Source organism: Poecilia formosa, unplaced genomic scaffold (assembly GCF_000485575.1).
Source record: "Poecilia formosa unplaced genomic scaffold, Poecilia_formosa-5.1.2 Scaffold83, whole genome shotgun sequence".
NCBI lineage: Eukaryota > Metazoa > Chordata > Actinopteri > Cyprinodontiformes > Poeciliidae > Poecilia > Poecilia formosa.
The window spans coordinates 2,166,995-2,187,647 of record NW_006800022.1 but is presented as its reverse complement, the minus strand read 5'-3'; the positions used below and the strand labels follow the sequence as shown (position 1 = coordinate 2,187,647).

At 39.2% G+C, this 20,653-nt stretch overlaps 1 protein-coding gene across 3 annotated transcripts in view; it reads right to left on the bottom strand.

The window, feature by feature from the left end:
* The window catches only part of LOC103141446 (FERM and PDZ domain-containing protein 4), a 45,757-nt gene extending 26,589 nt beyond the window's left edge, over positions 1-19,168 (bottom strand). For 2 of the 3 annotated variants that reach the window (XM_007557102.2, XM_016673845.1), the window contains exon 1: positions 7,955-8,558. In XM_007557102.2, the coding sequence (XP_007557164.1) occupies positions 7,955-7,989 (35 nt within the window). In that variant the 5' untranslated portion in view covers positions 7,990-8,558. Of the gene's footprint in view, positions 1-7,954; positions 8,559-19,059 lie in introns of those variants that run through there. The other variant, XM_016673844.1, reaches the window with a different exon arrangement.
* Between the last annotated feature and the right edge of the window lie 1,485 nt (positions 19,169-20,653).

Sequence of the window (20,653 nt, the reverse complement as noted above, 5' to 3'; positions counted from 1 at the left end):
TTTTGCGAGGGAACGCAAAAGTTTTGCGAGGGAACGCAAAAGAAAAAAAATTCCCCATGTCCCCTGGGGGGCTCCGTAAGATAGTGGTGTGGGAGTTCATTGAAACTTTCATGCTGCTGATTTTTGAGCAACTTCCTGCTTGTTATGCGACTAATTTTAAGACAAGGAATATACAGACGGTGAACAGTGTGGGGATGTTTCAGTATGTATACACACCAAGCCACATCAATCTCAAACGTCTGAACTGGCTAAACCTTTGACCTCTGCTGTCTTATATAACAGCATGGCTCCCACTCAAAGCAGAACAGACTTGTGTCTCATCTGCAACTATAAAACTTCAAGAGTATACCTTTATTCTGTCACTACAGCAGAAGCTAAACATCAGTTTCAATTTATTCGAGCTTTTAAGGGCGTAGCCGTTCAGCCACAAGGAAAACAAATGGTGCTCCTTGATTGGCTGCTGCATAAAACGCCAGCCAGTAATGTCAAGTAGCATGAACTGACAGATTGTTCTGTGTTGATGGTTTAGCTGTCGAGACCAAAAGACCCGACTACCTCTACTTATCCAAGTCAGCTGGAGGGAGTCGTGCCACAGCGCTGCGATGCATTCGGTTGTGCCAAAAACAAAAACAAAAAAACAAAAAAAAAAAAGACCGAAAAAAAAAAAAAAACAAAAACAAAAAAACAAAAAAAAAAAAGACCGAAAGAATTACAAACGACAAGAACATCTGCAGTCAAAACTCGGTCGTAATTCTGCCGGCTAAAAATACCACAGCAGGACAAGCGTCACTAAACGCTCCATGAATAAGATTACACAGGAGAATGGCTGATCATTAGGATGAATGAGAAACACTTAAGCTCACATTGTGTTTCCTGAATCATAACGTTGGGGAGAAAATCTCTTAAGACGCAGAGTGCGCTTTAGTGAAAAAAAATGGGAATTAGAATCTAAAAAAACTGAAAAATAAAAAGTAAAACAATAAGAAACAGAACACACTGGCTTAAATAAATGAATTTAGAAGTGCAGTAACCCCAAAGCATTGACATTTCTCTGCAGGAAGGACAGAAAACCATACACCCCGTAGAGAGTCTTGCTATCGCTACAGTTATTCTGCAAATCACCTTCTTTGAGGGATGGCATTTTAGAGGCATTTCTTAAAAGTAATTTTATAAAGTCTCTTTTTACAATTGAATCCTTGTAATATAATTAGCTACCTTGACAATAAAAGCATTCAATCTGTTGTACATTCATCTCTTTCATGTCTCCATCAATCGTCTTCAGCTTATCTGAGATTGGAGGAAACGATTGTAGGAGGAAAACCCAAACACTCCTCTCCGTCTTGACACTGGAATGAAAACTTCAGTATATTTTAACAGATCCACTTGATGTAGAACCAGACTCAAAGAGAGTCGTCTAACTTAGATTTTGTTAAATAAATATGAATTTGCTTTGGACTGTATGTGCATGTGGTACATTTTATTTGATTTTCGTTCGACTCAGGATGTGTCTGGATACATGGGGTCATGCACTGCTCAGACCCAGTTGGTCAGAATGATTTGCTCCTATTGATTTCTTTGACTGTAATAAAATGACTCAGGAACTGGTGGTAGTCTTCCTAAGAGATAGGTCAGTGGGTGAAAGCTGTATGACACTAATACAGCCAATTCACTGTCTAGCTTGTAGCTTCTGTATGAAGCTACAACAGCAAAACAGTTGGATTCTCTTAGATTGGCATAAAGTTCAAATGTAAGACATAAAAAACAGACAACAAAAATCTGTAATTTTTTTGTAGCTCATTTTTCTAGGCTCATTCTAACATTTTATGAAATAAACCTTGAACACAAAGTCAGAAAATTCCCAAAATTTAAAACGTGCATTTACTAAATAGCAGCTTTTATAAAGGTCTTGAAACTGTACTGACAATTTAAATGCACAATGACTCGTGCTGTTACTTAGTCCAACAACGTGTTTATATTAAAGTATAAAAACTTTCCTTTTTCCATACACCTTGTAGAGAGACTTGCTATCACTACAGTTATTCTGCAATTCAGACAGACTGCTGAAGAAGATGCTGTCCACTTTTTCCTCACTCTCCACTTATGCATTGCAATTTGCAATTATTGCTCCCATTTATTTTGTCTTCTCTCACAGATTCCGTGGTTTCATTATTCCACAAGAAGGACTATTGGGTGGGTGCTTTCTTTTTGTTTCACAACTTTCTGGATGACGCCATTTAAGGTGACATTGCTACCATATGTGTACTACCATGTACTTTTAGTGTTGCTGTGTGTTGCTGAATTACGTGACTGAACTGCTTTTTCTTTCCTATCTAAGCTCACCTAGTCAATTTTTTTTCCGAATTTATCTATGTTCCTTGACTTAACTGATAGACATATGCTCGCAAATTAGAGGGACGAGGATTCAAGCAATTAAGCCTAAAAAAATAGTAATATTTTGATTGCCTCTTCTAAAAAGTGTTATGGGTTCGATTTCAAGCCAAATATCGGATCTATACGTCACTATGATGTGCGCTGGAGGAAAGAGGGGATTGAGTCAGCAAACAAAAACTTCTAAAGTCTAATGGTTGCAAAGAAGCATTTATCTACTGATGCAGCAAAACCAGATGTGCCTATGTGTCAGCTCTGCAGTGTCTCCTTCAAACTGAGGCTTCAGTGGGACATGTGCAAACAGGAAACACATGCCGTGTTTATTCATGATACATTACACTTTGTGCTCTCCCGATGGCGAGAGTTCAATAGGAATGTCTCATTTTTGAATCAGCAAACAACTTCAGTCAGCTTTTGGTTGGAGGGAGATGACGACGCTTCCTCTGAAAGCTGTTTGTCTTCGCTGCGAAGCAAAACGACGAGGGAAGGAAGTTCAAATCTTAAGAGTGCCACAAACACAACGGGTTAGTGCATCATTTGCATACGTGATTAAAACCGGTTACATGTCAAAGGGGGAGCTGGAGCCCCCCCTTTGACATGTAACCGCAGCTTGACTTTCCGCAGCACCAAGAGATGACGGGAAATTCAGGGAAGGAAAAAAAGTGGCGATCATAAGCTAGCAGAATATTAGTGTTTGCCGGAAAATGAATCTCTCGAGAAGACGCAGCTGAAAATGCAAGACTGATGAAAGCGGAGCTGATATCTTTTATGAAATAAGCTCTGTGGGATAACAAATGTCTCCTACGACAGACTGAATTAAACTCACGACTCTATGAAAGTGGCCCGTCCCCGGTATAAATTATAAACAGGGACAGTGCAAGGATAGATGGACGGATGCGCTGCCTTATGAAGCGTAGGTAAGAGACGCAGAGAGCGAGAAAGACGTGTGATTTTACGTGTAAGATGAAACAGCCAGCTGAGTGTTCATGTTGGCGACCTACCCTGCACTGATCACCGACCAAATCCCTTAGGAGGATTATCCAGACTCAAATCAAGAAAATCGTGCAACTTTAAGGGTCAACAGCAGACAGTGAGAAAAAGACAAATGAGGAGGAGGCGGTTGCTGAAACGCATCTCAGCCTCATAAAAAAATGACCTTTGTGTTGCTTGTAGTTAAAATTAAAACAAATTCAACACTATGGATATACTTGCAAGGTGCTAAATAAAAAAATTTTATATTTTGTTATTTAAGTGAATTATTGAAACAGTGCACTTTAAAAAGGTCTCCCCAAGACATAAGGAAGAACATCAGGCCCGCAGCATCACAGATACACCACCGTATGTCACAGTGGATATGAGACTTTTACAAATATTCACCCTTTGTTGTGTTTTTGATCCTCAAAGTTAAAGTATCAGTCCTGTTTAACAAACTCTAAATGCTTATATTTGTGATTGTAAGAGAGTAAAGGTTTCCAAACAACCAATTTGCCTGTGGTTGGTGTCTGTTGGGTGTTTTTTAGATTCTGCGATCCCAAAGCGGCAGTTTTGTCCCATCCCTCTTCCTGTTGCTTGGTTCCAAGAACAAACAGGGTCCTCGTCAGGCTTTATGTTGGGTTTGGTGGTTCCAAACGTTTATCGCTGCTGTGAGAGCAGATGTGAAATCTTTAGGGAAGCAGCCATTTTCCTGCTGCTATTTCCTTACTTGTGAAGATCAAAACGTCTGTTTTGCTTTACTTTTCACAAAAAGAGGCAGGATAGTTTAAGACTGAAAACAAAGGTCAGCCTCGCAGACAAAGAGCCTGTTTATCAATGTCGGACATGATGGATTCCAGGTAAAAATCCCAAACAATGATGGACGGACTTTCCTCAAAATGACACTGAAAAATAATCGAACAAAGGATGATGGGATTGACAGGTGGTATATGTCACTGCGATGTTGCTCATTAAAGCCCCAAGTTAATTTGATCAGAGTGCCTGTCTGGGATAATACACAAGTGAAATCTCATGATGTCTTGTGAGCCCTATTAAAGCAACTAATGGAGCCACAGTTTAATGAACTCTGTTCCGGATCCCACAATGGCTCACACGGCCTGGTGAAATCAGCAGCCATTGTTGACGCTGCGTTGGTATTCCAGGCGAAAAGGCTGAAAGATGCAGGTCATCTCCTCCATATCAATGCAGGTGGAGTTAGTGGAGTTTTCCCAGAACACAGAAACAAGCTCTCTTAAATCTTATATCCAATAATCCCCTTTAGAATGACACCACGAACATTTAAAGACTTCGGCTGAAAGGGAATAAAAAACTGCTAGCTGGAGTCTTCTTCACCTCAAGTCTGAACTTATATTTAATAAAAAAAATGGGATAATTTATACCAGAATTTGTTGAGTGTAGTGGAAAATTACAAAATACAAGTGGATGTATTCAGTATATGTTGGTGTAATTTGATCCAAATGCTAACATGATATCCTAAATGTGCTAAGCAGCCACCCAGCTAGCACTGAACGTTGTCATGATTGATGGGCGAATGTTTGCGGACGTCAAAATGAAACACCAATAAACCTTGTTGGACATCGTCTGTCAATATTCTTATAAAAAAAAGTCCAACAGACATTCAGGCAAAGCTACAGATGTCAACTTTTTCCAAAAATAAAAATTTGGTGAGAAATAGTAACGGTCATAAAGGTTTGAAAGATATTAAAACCGATTAAATAAAATCACTGGAAAAGCTTTTTTTTTTTTTTCTCCACAGTGAGAAACAACTCAACACAAAAAGCAGCAAACGGAGCTCAAATCAAGCATCGATGTGGGGAAGTTGGGGATTTAAGTGACTAAACATGGCACGGTTGTTAAAGAAACTGCTGATCTACTGGAAGTTTCACACACAACTATCTTGCAGGTTTACAGAGAATGGTCCCAAAATAGATAAAATTTCCACTAAGAGGCAGTTTTGTGAGCAAAAATATCTTGTTGATGTCAGTCGAGAAGAGGGACACTGGTTCGAGGTAATAGAAAGGCAACAATAACTCATAAATACTTAGATCCATTTTCTTCTGGTGACTTCTGCCATAATAACTACCTGAAACTAGCCGATGAGTGTAAACAAAGTACAGATTCTGGTAAGAATCACTTGAGTACGTCATTTGATGAGACAATGTGAATATTTAATGGACATCATCCACTTCAGAAAGAACAGTTTTAATACTCAGTCCTTGAGCTATAAAATAGACATTTTACTTGATTTTATTTGACACTACCAATGTTGAAAATGTAATTCAACTCCAAATATATTAGCTTAATAGAGCATTATAATGCCAAGCATTGTCATATGGCTCTTGGTACAATGGAGCTCTGCCCTCAGAAGTAGCAACATGCATTTGGCATACATTGCTGGAAAAGCCAATACACTGAACACAAACAAGCAGTGCTGGCTAGTTTCCCTGCCAAAAGCCAACACAATGAAGCCAAGAAATGCCCCACACAGCAAAAGCTGATACAGTTACTGTCTGTGTCTTCAGGACTCATAGACTGGCATCTTGAACGAGACAGACTGGATTGATTTTCTTGAAACTAAGCAGTATGTAAATCAACAAATATCAACGTTTTCCACTATTAGAATCATCAGAAAACGAAACTGTTTAATTTCCCATTTTATAACGAACGATTCATGTCCACTGTAGAATCGTGATCAGAAAGTTCTTTTTGATGCCTACAAATCAGCTTGAGCTTGTACATCAAGTTACACACCGTCATCATGACATGCTAGAGATGCACACCGGCTGTCTGGGACTGCAAAGTTCTAGATAAAAGGTGTCATGTAAAAGTGGGTTTGGGAATCTTCTGCATGGCTAACACACACACACACACACACACACACAAAACAACAACAACAAAAACTGGAATTGCTTTCCTTTGAGAAAAACAAGGGTTGGGGGAACACGTCTGCATAGAAATTGCAGCTATTAATGCAAATGAGATATCATAAGAAGGAATGATGCAAGTACATCCTCTGCTGTTCTCCCCAGTGCGACGCTGTCATCTACATCAACACGATATGAAGGTTTTCCATTTTATGTGCCATTTGTTGGGGGGAAAAGTATCACTTGGACCGCTTCCACATGAAAAAGTGGGTGAGAATCACTTTATACTGTGATCACAATGAGCTTTTAAATATATATATAATATATGAACTATTTTCTGGAACAGAGAACCTTCATAAAGCAATCTTTTATTGTAACCATATAAAAAATATTTAAAAGGGGAGCTAAATATCTTAACTCATATCATCCACATGTATTCACTTTGGGTGCTGATGCTGTGGGCAGGGAGGATCTCTGATAGCAGTCAGTCTTGCAACAAATCTGAAGAGGCCTCTGACTTAAGACTGTTGATGTATGACAGTCCCGTGACTGTCATGACTGACTTTACGGCCAGTAAAGACGATATTCCATTACCAACTCTGCAGAGATTTGAGGCCGGTTGTAAAAACAAAACATTGTTGTTATGGTTACGCATTATAGCAATTGTACAAAATTAAAAAGTAAGCGCAAAGATCCTTCCAGCTGCATAGCATCAAAAACAAAGGGAAAAAAAAAAGATCTAAACCAAACAAAATATCAGTGATATTTAAGAATGTAACACTTCTTACCACAAAATACAAAAAATATTTTCCACAGAGCCAGAGGTTATGGGATAAGTTCCCACCAAAGGAGAAAACCTCTGCGTAAGGTCATACCACAGCATGTCAAAACAGATTTAAGTCTGTAGTTTGAACAGGCCACTCCAAAATCTCCATTTTATTTTTGAGTCATTCTGAGGTGGACGTGCTGGCGTGCTTTTGGACACCGTTCTGCTGCATAACCCAGGTGTACTTGAGTTTAATGTCGAACTGATGATTAGGCATTATCCTTGAGGACGTTCCACAAGACAGCGGACATCATCAACAGACGGGATCCATCAATTAGGGAAAGTCCTCAGTGACAGGTTAAGGTAAGTAAAAAGATCTCAGAAGCAACGTCTCAATGATCACAGGAAATTCAAAAGCAGATGAGAAACACAATCATTGACCTTTATCAGTCTGAAAAGAGCTACAGCAACCAGTGAAATCAAGCAAAACAGAAGAGATCTTGTGGGGGTAAATATTTTCCTCGCCATGGAAAGTAGAGGTGAAAACGTCTCGGGAGGATTCATCCCCACCGTCTTCAAACATCCTTGTATTTTCAGTAACGGCGTCATCATTAACATTAACTGATCTGCTGCTTTTATCTGATGTCAAAGCCGTTTCCTACTTCAACTTTCTTTATGTTATGGTGAACTTTTTAGATATGGTACAGTTCTGAAGAAATATACCATTTTAAACCAAGGTTGCCTTGAATAAATTATGTAAATGATCACAGGTGACTTTTCTTCTATTCTTTTGTAAAAAATAAACCTGGATCATTAATAAAATAGTTGTTTTATTACGAAATGCATTCAAGATAGTCATTTTCCTGATTGTAATTAGTGTAAAATGCTATGAAAAGCACTTTAGGCTTCAAAAAATGTTTTAAAAATCCATGCGTGCACTCACCCGGACTGTTTTGGCTTTTTGGAGAAGCCAAACATGTCCACATGCTCCTGTTGCGGAGCTCTGCGTCCCAAAGCTTAGGTGCTCCTCATCAGCATTCTAATCCACATCTGAATCCCTTCAACATTTCACGGCCGAAAACAATCCAGCGCCAGCCCAGGTCCACATCTGGAGCCAACAGAAGTGTGCCGAATACAGAAATGTCTTTGCATTCATGAAAATGAACTCAAACGGAAGCGAGAACGGCCAAACGAGTCGCTCGGTCCGGCGAACGGACAGTCCCGTTCCTCTGTCATCACTCTTTCAAAGTGATGACAGGGACACAGCAGGAGTTATCTTCACCACTCTGCTCTGTCCAGGAGAAGGCAGCCCCTTCCTGCCTCTCTACACCTGGACGACTCAGGCTGCAGAGAGCGCTCTGTATGTGCTCCACATCCCAGAGCACGGGGAAGTGTAGCGATCGTAGCTGCGGCAGGGAGGGGAGGGAGAGATGGGTAAGGGGGGGATTGAGAGGGAGGATCAGACCGGATGGATGACGGATGCTCTCTGGCTGTGGCTCTGTCCTCTGTTCATCTGGGCTGCAAGGATACGGAGGCAGGAGGGGAGGTGGGGTACCGATGGTTTGAAATGAGGAGAAAGCGACGGAGGAGGGGACGAACGGGAGGAAAAGTGTTTTGGCTGTGAAGAGAACGCAACTTAGAGGGATGGACAGGGAAGGATAGAGCGGTGTTGGGTTAAAGAAAGCTGATTCTGCAGAATGGGAAGCAGAGATTCATAACAGGTTCTCGTTTAAATAAAAAAACAAAAACTCCCAATACGAATATTTGACTTTGCATGACCTTTAAAATGGTTAAAACTCCATTTACTTCAGATAAAGCTAATCTTTTTAATTGTATCTGTTGTCTTTGAACTCTCAAGGACTCCATCGTCTTTCTCTTATGATCAGCTAAATGTGTGTTTCGGTGCACAGATGGTCCAGCTTTGACAAAATGCTGTGTTCACTGGCCTGGTGCCACAAGTGGCTAAATAACCCATCTACCAAACAAACCTCGGTGGTGCTGATGGACTTCCTGTGAATGCAAATGAGTTGGAGCGGAGGACATTTTTCTCCATTGCCTTTAGTATGAACACTTATGAGACTACCATTTAACAAAGTTGTCACATTCACACGTCAGAAAATAAAAGCATTAAGTGGAGATTAGAAGAATGTCTGAAGTGCCATAAAACTGATGGAAGAAAATGTATTCTGAAAGCGTATTGGTTATCGCCTGATATCTTCTGCCTCTACAGACAGCCTCCAATCTTCAGATTAAAAAAGTGGAAACTGTCTTATGACAAAGCAACAACACTGATAAGAAAATCAGTAAGAAAAAAGGAATAGAAAATCCCTAAAACATCAGTTTTTCTTCAATGTCATGCCTATGGTCACGGGATAAAATAGGAAAATAAGGGGTGCACTGATCGTACTTTTCTGGCCGATCACAATCACAGATCTTAAAAAGCCTGATCTGTCAATACCATTTTTTTTTCACCATTAACAAAAACATACCAATACAACAGAAAAAAAAAACTTCATCAGTTTTTAACCCCTATAAACATATGAAAAGAAATGTTTAGTATGATTGGTCAATGTTTATGCAGTGATCAGACTTTAAATAGGATGGATGTATGGATGGATGAAGCTTTTTGCAAATGGGATATAACATAAAATCTGCTAAGAAAAATATTTTTCCAAACTTTTTACCCAGATTTGGAAAGTGTTTAAATCTAATCTTGTATTTGTTCAGACTGCACAAGAGTCTATACCTAAACCCTAATAAGGTTCAAGACACTAAACTTGCCATTTCTATATATAAATATATTTTTAGTGAGCATGGAGCAATTTAATCTGGCATATTCAAGTGGAGCAAGAGAAGATTAAAACATTCCTAAGGGATTCTCACTGGCATAACATTCCATAGACTAGCAGAAGACCTGATATAGACAATTTGATATAGAAGTAAAAAAAAAAAAAAGTGTCTCTCTTGCTCTCAGTGCAAAGCCGGCAACTTAGTCATGCAACTTTTTGTCAACGTTTCTTTGATAACTGCTTGTAGCGTGTCCCCACAAGGCACACACACTGCAAGCACCTCCATGTTCGGAAACGCATTAAACACACACTTCTGTGGGTGGCAAGACAAAAGGACCCTTGTTGCCCTCTTATAATTCCAAACTGGTTAACACCTAAACCGATCTCTGGAGACGACGGAGACAAATGAATGCAGGCCCCCTTATCTGTCAGTAAATTCAATTTCCTGTCTGTACTTTATCGTTGATATAACTTGTTATAGGACATTATGCATCGCTGGCAGCTTCCCCGGTGGCAGTTTTCAGGAATTCATCACGATACTGCTTTTGAAATGATGTGGATTTGAAAGATGAATAAATCCAATATGTTTCCTCTCAGACTGCTGCCCAAATTGTGTAGACATCGACAGTATGTGTCAAGGCAAATATCAACTTCTTAGTGTATTTGATGGGTTATTATAAGCATAATGTCAACTGACTTTAGATTAAAGAGAGTAAGAAAAGTTACTGATGAAAGGTATTTGCATATTTTGAATTTATAGGGTAAGAAAATGCAAAGAAGACAAAAGGTTCAATCACCAACATGCTTGGAAAGACTCAAGACATAAAGGGGAGTGAATGAACTTTCGCCATGGTCTACAAATTTCAATGATATCATGAATTGTGTTCTGAAGGAGGTGAAAACTAGGTATTGATTGCCTACAATGTTTCCCACCAATCTTTGAACTTGTTGCCACTGTAATAATCACTTTTATGAAAAATTAAGAGGTGACCTCAGGCAATTTTAATTTGATTCTCCAGATTTAATCTTTAACTGAATCACAGCTTCTGTTTCATGTTATCATTCTTATTGAAAAGTTGGGAAAAGAGCAACTGAGTTCACCAAAAGTCACACGCTGAGGCAGAAATGCATAATGAATGTGGAAGAGAACTAAATAGATGGTTTATTAAATAAATGGGAGCTTTGCTCTTAATAAATGAAGCACTGGGGGGACATGTGGACCTTTATCATGGAAAGCTCGTCATTTTCTTCTCCACTTCAACTGACTGTTGCTCCAGTAACTTTAGCTTTCCTTTCTAAATGGGTGTTTCAGTACAAATGATGAAAACTGGACTTTGGAACCAGCCGCAATGGGATAAAGAAGTTTAAAGAAAATCCTAAAGATGTTATCTTTTAATAATTAATTCTTCTATAATCAGTAAGTAGTGATTTGTGACTACTTGTGTGACTATTTGTTACTACTTCAAACTTGAGAAAACAGTTTATTACATGTTGTGGTGCTAAATACAGAAAACAAAGTAATATGCAAAAAACAAAAAATGACAATATTTCTTTATTCTATGGGCTAAACAATAAAAGAAGATACTAATATATGTTTATTGAGGGACAAACTGATAGCAGTGAAAATATGCTATCTGTGAAACGTTTCCTATGTTTGTACCCATGGCAACCTATTGCACTCTGAACTCAGGGATCTCAGAGATGCTGATTTTCTCAGTCGGTATTCTGACTTCAATGGTTTATTGTTTTTCTTGAACTCACTAGAACCTGACGAGGTTTTAAGGCATCCTAACGTCAGATCCCAACCATTGATCCAAACAAGAAACGCTGACATTGCATATTTAAAATGTAGAGGGCTTATTTCAAATTATACTCAGTTTGATTATAAATACAAAAAAACTGTACCCCAAGACATTCCCCATGTTCTCATTACATGGCAATACTAAACTCGAGCTATTAGGAGTCATCCAAGGCGCCTGAACAAAGATGCAAATGGGAGAAACTGATTTAGGGATAATAAGGACTGCAGTCTTCATAGCTGATAGGATAGGTGGCCCTGATAGGATAGGGCCAGAAGAACTCATTTAATCCTAGGTTGCACCATATATTGTAGATACAGAAAATATTAAATCTTAATTGTGATGTGGAGTGGTTATTTAGTAAGTGTAGTTCTTGTTAAGATAACTGCTTTTACCTTAACGCCTTATATCTGTTTTTAAGTCTCTGCAGACCAATAGCGATTGCTCATCTACCTAGTTAGCAAGTTCCTGCAACCAAGAAGCCATCACAACTTTTACATTGTTCGTGCTGAAGCATTCTGGGTACAAGGCAGAAAAAAAAAGAATCAGTTCCAAGCTATAGCTACAGCCAGGTGCAATGTTTCATAAGCACACACACTGCTGCTACCTGACAACACTGAAGTTGGCTCTAAAACTAATGGACCCTGCAAATGATCCATAACAGAAAACCTTTCAGAGAGTGACCCAGGCATCACCGTGGCTTTACATCCATGCCAAAACAGTTTCATGGCTTCACTGTATTATCTAATGAAAATTAATTACAGCCCTTTATTTAAGTTCATGAACTTGTTAGCACGCGTTCCTTCATTTTGCGGCGGGTGTCCGATCTTGCCACTAGGTTGATTTAAAACAGCAGTGATCATTACTGTGGAGGACAGATAGGAACGCCAGTGGCATCTCACTCCTGCTTTGTGTCCCACAGAGATAGCGGGAGAAAAGCAGTCGACGTGCCTTTGTCCACTAATGAATAACAATATAGCCCAAGGTCACCACCGGAGAGGAAGTGACTGCGTGAGCGAGAGCGAAAACTGAGAAAGACGAAGAAAGACTTGGTGTTGGATTATTATATCCCACATTAGTATTCAGTGGTCCTCGTTGTGCTTCACAGACAGTTGGAAGATGTGTGGAGTTTATCATTATGATTTCCTTGGGTGTGTGTTTGAACGCGAGTACTGGCCTACTTTTCTCCCTCCCTTTCAAAACAGGGAAAAATATTAAATGTTCACCAACATAACAAAGATGCTTCCATCTAATGATGGGATGTGGCTTCAAACGGAGTAAACCCATGTGGATAATGTGTTATGTTCTCGTGAATATCAATTAGCCATTACAATGTTTACTGTTAACCTTGACTCAATCGTAACTAAATGTACTTTAACAACTATAAAACAGAAAAAGTCAATTCTATCTGCTAGATACGGTATCTGGGGATGCAATGGTAAATAAGCGTCACGGTTCGGTTTGCAACGCAATTTTACCGTCACGGCTTGGTGCGTTTACGATTGCTTCAGTCAACAGAAACAAATAAAAAGATGCCACTATGGACTGGAGTTTTATTTTTTACTGAATGATGAGCAATTATAGCAACCAGATGGATGGATTGATTATACAAGTACAAGAGCAATTTATAAATACCGTAGTCAATTTTGTGGTTTAGGGATTTTTGCAAAAAATTTAAGAAGTTTTATATTCCTGACTTCTGACATAGATGCTAGGGACTGTATCAAATGGATCAGTTGAGATGAAATAAGCTGAATACTTGCAGTTCTTCACTGTAAGGCTTTTATCTACTTATCAATTCCAGACAGTATTTTCTTGGCCTAACAGTACATAGTATATATCCTGAGGCACTTCTGACTTCCTGCTATAGTGACACACATTCAGAAATACAGGAGGAAAAAAATTACATTAAGCTGGTGATTCAGGAACAAATAGCTCAACATCTTGTTGAGGGAACATGAGGGATAGTTGCGCCGAAAGACTGATGATCTTAAATTGAGCCACAACCTTACAGCGCTACGAAATGAACAACACTTTTTACCAGGATCATGATTATTAAATCAGACAAATTAAGCACTTTTTCCAATTTAATGTGGTTGTATTTTCCTCTTTGTTTTTTAGTAAGTGTTCACTTTTACTTACTTTTTTTTTTAAATTTTGCATTTTAACCCTTGTATTGTATTAAGTCTTTCTGTAGCCAAGAGCCAATGAGAAATTTGTCTAGATTATAAATGCTTAACTGTGTTTGTTCATATTTAGCATTTGTTCCTAAAGCTAAAGATACATGCATTATTTTTCCCAGAATGCAGCAGTGCAAGGCGAGTCTTTCTTGGCCAGCTCCCTGTTATTACAGGAGATAAAGCAAACGCTGGCCTTTGCACGCATGCATGCACGCACGCATACACAAACTTCACATGACTCGTCCAAACAATGAGATCATAGAATTTCATTCCCGCACCCTGTTTTAATCCAACAAGCAATCTCGCTGGGTCTTTCTTTTCCTTATGACGCAGCCCTAATCTGATGGGGCGGACAACCCTAGCACGGGAGGGGCAGGATTGGGAAAAGACTGGACTAATATGAGGAAGAACAGGCGATGTATGGATAGAGGGCATTGTTAAGAGATGGACAAAAATGGGGTTGAAAGACTAAAACATGATGCAGTTGATGCGTTTAAAATAAACATCAGATGGAATAGAAGTGAAGGGTGATGTAATTATGAATAGCTCAATGGATTATCTTACAGCCACACTTTGAATCATACACCCAGGTCCACACTGGAATGTTTTCATAAAGGGAAAAAATAATTTTTGGGAATGCAGCCCAGACAAAAATCTGTCAAAATCTGTGCAGTCAGTGAAAGAGGACTGACATCAAGAGATGTCTTTGAGATCTATGAAATTCAGAAGGTAGAGTTGGCAAATATTAAAGTCAAAATGTAGAATAATGAAAGATTCCTCCCTAATAAAGCTGAATGGCAAAACACAAAAAGCAAACAAAAAAATCAAACAGAACTCCAATAAAGTGAACCCCCGCTTATTGACAGTTCAGTATTTGTGGCTTTTTCTATTATTCATAGAAAAGTTACCAATTCTTAGATTTTTTTCATAGCATATTTCTAAAATATTCTAAAGAAAATACAGCAAATCTACTTTCAGCACAAGTAGAATTTGCTGCTGATCAGCTGGACCTCTAAGAAAAATGGGACGAAAAATGGATATATGGGTGATTGTAGATATAGCTTCTACGACGGTTTCCACTGTGCGTATTAATGCATATTAAGAAAGCCTTAGTTTCATCGTAATTCATCGTGTGCACTTCTAACCTTCACCAGATCTTTAACTTTTATGTCACAAACAATCATTCTTGACAAAAGTAAAGATTGTTATGCTGTTGAATTGCCCTGTAAAACTATTTTTTTCCTTTGAGAATCCTTCTGGTGCATGCAAATTTGTTTAATTTCCTCCCAGAGCAGTTAAGTTTTTTAATCTACTTGGCATACGTTATCTACCTGGAAGCATTCAAACGCTCTCTTATGCATTAAAGCGGTTGACGGCTCCATCTGAGCTTAAACAAATAAAGTGTTTGGCTCGGCTCTACGTTCTCTCTGCCCCGTCCTCTATCCCTGAGCGTACTGCCGTCAGCTCGCTGAACTTCCCCCTGCAATAACGCAGCCTGTCGCAGACATTTAAGAGATAAGGAAAACCAGGCAACGGAAGGAGCCATTTGTCAGCCTCGGAGCAAACCAGACTCCACAAAAGGGCATGCATCTTTCAAACAAAACGTGACTGTTGTAAATGCATATTGGGGATGCGGTGCACATATCTCTGCTGTACAAAGACCTGAGCATGCATCGAAATGTAGAGATGAACGGCAACAAGTAGACGGAACAAATTGATTAAACGCTATTAGCTATTCCTCAGGCCCAGTGTGACATTTAATTATACGCACTCACAAAGCTGAATTTCTGACCAGGGCTTAGAGACTAATGCCAAAAAAATAAATAAAAAATGTGTGGCTACTTTGAATATGCATGAAATAAGCTCGAATTAATCATGAATGCTTTCATATATATTAAAAAACAAAATAAATTTGTTTTAATTGTGTCAATATGTCCCAGTACGCATGGAGCTTACGATGCAAAGGAGGCCTGAGGGGTTTCTGCCTGGGCAACAATCTGAAGCTCGCTGCACATGACTGGGCAGTGATCCCAGAGATGAGAGAGAAAAGCGGGAGTGATGGTGGAAGTGTTCTGAGCAGGAGGTGATGTTATAAATAACAGACTGTCCTGGTACACACGCTGAGGGGCTGCGGCGAAGCTTTTTGTGTGTGTTGCACTTCCTTTCCTGTCATATAAACACAGTGACAGAGAAAACACAGCGAGCTCTGTGTAACTTTTTAAATACGGGCTCGTCAGATTGGGAATACGGCCCTTTTCAGGCCACCCCAAAGACTATAGTGAATTACCTCCCATCTGCTACACTCAGACCATATGTAAGTAAGTGGCTTTTGGGTTTCATACTAGTGCAAACACACAGATGCAAGCATCATGTCATAACCTCATTACACGGAAATGCTGCCTAAACAGCCTAGTTGTTGCCAAATCTGCATTAAGCTACTAAAGGATTGAAAAGAGACACTAGCACATCACTGATATCTCTGGGTGGGCTCACACCACTAATTTCCACTTAGTGTGGTTCGTTGACTGGTCCACAGGTCCAAACACTTCAGCAGTCAAGTAAGTGGTATTCCCACTGAGATCAAAATCTGCTTCAAAGCATCTTCGTATGAATCGCAAACAGTGACTGAATGCAGTAGAAGAATAAAAACTAGCCGAGAATATTGAGTAAAAAAATCATCCCAACGACCGACTTCCTTGGTGGTCTGATTTGCAGCCATGTAGTGTACATTATTTCTATTTCCTTTGCATGACCCAGAGGTATTTACATACATTTCCATGTGACTGGAAGGAAAAGCAGTACAACTGAAGATGGAAATTCTGCCAGGACGCTAATCGGTGTGTGACCCACTTGGCCTCCAGACCCCCTCCTGTCTGACCTAACCAATCAGAGTCGAACCATCAGAGTGTGGCAGGAACTGAAGTGGAGAAGGAGGACATGAAGGACTAAACCCTTGACATCCTAATCTATGGTCGACAAAGGAACAATCAGATTTAGCTACCAACGAAAATGACAATGTGTCTTTATTATTCAGAAAAGACAAAGGACCTTAGAGAAAGTCTACACTACTGTAGGATGCAATATCAAAAGGAGTGTCATATAGACGTTTAGTGAGACTACAAATGCAGAAATCCAGTCTCTCACCTTTCTTCATCCCATCCATTCACCACTACGTCGTCCGTATGTCTACCCACCACCAATCCACCCATCCAACTAGGAAAAGTTGGACCAATTATTTGGTCTTCAACCAGTCACCACATTTAGAGAAACCAATTTCAGCTAGTTGTATGTATGATCCCCCTTAGAACAAAGAAATATGTCTTTTAAACCCCCAGCTATCCATGAGAGGGTTTTAGTCCAGTGCTTAAGATACTTTTCCGTGTCTCCTGATACTCCGACTTTCATTAAATCACTTATTTCTTGTTAAAGATTTTCCGGAACAAAGAAGATGACTATGGATTTGCGAAATGCCATCAAAAATGAATCAGAATGAAAAGCCTATTCGCTTGTATTTGCTTTGTCTGCGGCTGCTGAGTCAACAGTCAAATATTTGGAATATCTGTAGCTGGAAAACCAGGAACAGCAGGGGAGGTACAGAGATTGTAAGAAAATCAGTCCATGTCTGCCTGTCTGTCAAAATTCGTTTGACTTTTTTCCCCGGGCCACATGTTTCCTCACCAATGACCCATCACCTCCTCGCAGTAATCCTAAAACAGTGATGCTGCGATTTGCCGTTCCTAAATCCTAAAGTTCACCGCTGACCGGCAGCTGTACGGGTCAGTGTGTACAAGGAGAAAAGGAGACAAAAAGCTTATGTCTACTTTTGTCCTCCTCTGTGGGTTCAGATTCAGTTCAAGGAGGTTGTTTATTTCAATTTAGTTAGGATGACTCACAATGTGAGTAAAATGTTTTTTTTCCCCTTCTTCTAGCATGTAATGTAGGCAGCTTTTATCGGCTTATTCATTTTGTTAAAGTTTCATCCTTTTCAACAAGACAATTAAATTACATGAAATGTATAGATTGTAATCTTAACTGTGAAATTTAAGGTTGTCTGTGAATCCCCAATATGACCAGGCTAGCCATATCAAAGGTATACACAAATGTTTTAAGAAATACAAACTAGAGAGCGCTGCATGTCACTTAAGAGTGTCCAGCAAAATGTAGGATTTTACTGGACCAGCATCCTACCAACATTTTAATAGCACCCACACAATCATGTGGCCATACTTCCCAGTAGACAGCCAGCTAAACCCTCTAAAGCCATGAATTAATCTCTATAGGTGCTCAGTAATTACAAGGGGTAATCCTGGGTTCATCCCAGCTCGGAATCACCTCGTCTTTACGTAATGTGCCGCCAGTTCAGTGATCAAAATCACAAAGGGCAATTCTGATCTGGAGCTAGATAGTGAACCCAACTTCAGGAAACATGCTAGTGAAACTAGAATATTTTCCACAAAGTCGGCAGTCAGAGGGGTTTCTAAAAACATAACGTTCTGGTTTCTAAAAAAAATTCTGACCTTCCAAATGTTTGTTGTACAATTTTAGTAGTCATATGTCCTCCCCAGGCAACTTGTTGCCATGGTTACACTAAATCCCCTTCTGATTGGCTGTTCTGTATCTCATGATTTCTTCCCCCACTTAAACCTCTCCAAGATTTATAAAGGTGATCAAAACAGAATTAGACCATTAAATAACCTTCCTCCCAAAACATTGGAATCAAATTGTTAATAAAGGTTCAGTTTTTCCTGATGTGTTTCATTTTTGGACAGCAATAGCAAGTGACCATTATTAATTAGTCTTAGATGCGATATGTCCTCCAGTCTCTAGTAAACTAAGATTTTCCCATGTTGATTATTTCACTATATATTGATATTTTAAGAAATCCTGAGTGCAACAACTACTCAGTGGAAAGTTGTTCTAACTAATTAACTTTTATTGACAAGTTACAAAACTTAAATCATTTCTGATAATCACACTGACTGAGTAATAAACACACCTTATCACACCAACTTTTCTTATTCTATTGCGGTCTACTAAAATTGCTACAAACTCATTGAATCTTCCTATGCTTATTTTAAAATAAATTTAATATTTTTATACAAAAAAAAGACAAAGATTATGAAAAAGTGAGATTCAACAAGCTCCAACAATAATATCCCTAAATGTTTCAACGACAAAATCAAACCTAACAGACTCGAAACCCCAGACTGGTGGTTTTGATCAAGTCACTCCTGCATAAGCAACCAAAATAATAATAAAAAAAAGGCTATAGAAACTTACTGGAAAGCTGTTAACATTCCCAGTTCGTCATCATCATCACACGGCTCCATCGTTTCTTCCAGGCAATGAAGGAATAATGGGTCGGTGTGAGTGGGATGGAAGCCCCAGCCCCACGACTGCTAAAGGGCTCAGAACATTGGAGAAAGAGCTGCTTCCCTGCTCACAGTCTAACTCCTCCACTGAAAGAAAAGCAAACCCAACTCTGAATCTCTTAAAAAAAATCCCCAAACTCAATTTTCTCAGTGCGTACATGTGCATACGTGTGTATGTCTGCATGTGCGTGTGTGTTTTTTTTTTTTTTTTTTTTTTAGATGTATAGTAGATACTTAAGTTGTCTTTTCATCAATGTTTTTTTTTTTTTTTCATTTCTAGTTTGGTGCCAAATGTTCCAGCTTAGCAATGCTGTGCAGCGCCGCTGGTGATGGATTTAGCCGGGGCATCTGGGCCAGCGGGGATAAACTTCATTCACACACAAACGCATGGACACACGAATACCTACATGAAAGACAACACACACGCACACATGCAGACACACAGATGCACACACACACGCATGCACATCAGCAGTGTTGCAGAATAGAGGGAACAAAGGAGCAAAGTATTTGCATCCGTTAGCTTTTGCTTTTCCGTCACACAAATGTTTTAGATTTGACAAAATTTGACAGCAGACAAACACATCGTGTCTAAATTATTTTATTTAGCTAATTTAAGGGTTTTGTTAACAACACCACATCATTAAAGTCTGGATGAAGCAAAGCACCCACAGACCATGACACTGCCACCACTACTGTTTGATTGTTGCCAACCTTTTAGACGTTTAGCTTCCCCTAAATTAATTTTTCCAGATTAATTCTAAAGTTTGATATCTGTGTTGAAGTTTTGTTTATATATAAATCACCACCAACAGCGCAGCTGACATGTGTGCAAGTTTGTATTTAAAAGTAAGGATCAATGATTATGATCTAGTGGTCTCGTAAAGCAGGGTGAGATTAAAGCAAAGAACACAATGACAAAAGGAAACACAATAGAGCACCTGTCCATGCCGACTACTGGCACTAATATCTCATGGGATGAACAGGGGAAAAATAAAAAACATGCAAACATCACAGCCCCGTTATGTCTTTGCTCCTTGTTTTAAACTAAGAGGATAAAAGAAAAGAGAACAATTTAAAAAAAACAAAACAAAAGTAAAGTCATGTCATCTGATCGATGCACATGTAGGTATAAAGAAGTATGAGGTCAAAGGGTGGCCTTCATGAAACATTTACCTGATAAAATTGGCTAAAGACTGACAAACCGTTCATTTTCCAGCATGAACAAAGCTACTTCCGACTGAGCCGTCCCATCTGATTTTGACAAGTAAAACATAAGCGAAGTTACCATTCAGTGCTGTTATCACTTCATAATTCACATCTCTTTTCACTCTTGGTGCTTAAACGCGGGGAAGTGATGCAACATGATGCAAACTCCCAGGTGTCATAGATTCTTGTTGCCTTGAAAAGTAATTAATCACAACTTATTCACAAAGAACGATTAATAATAAACCAGGCTACAACCAGGGCTGGGTAAAAATCCATTTAAAATCTGTATTTCC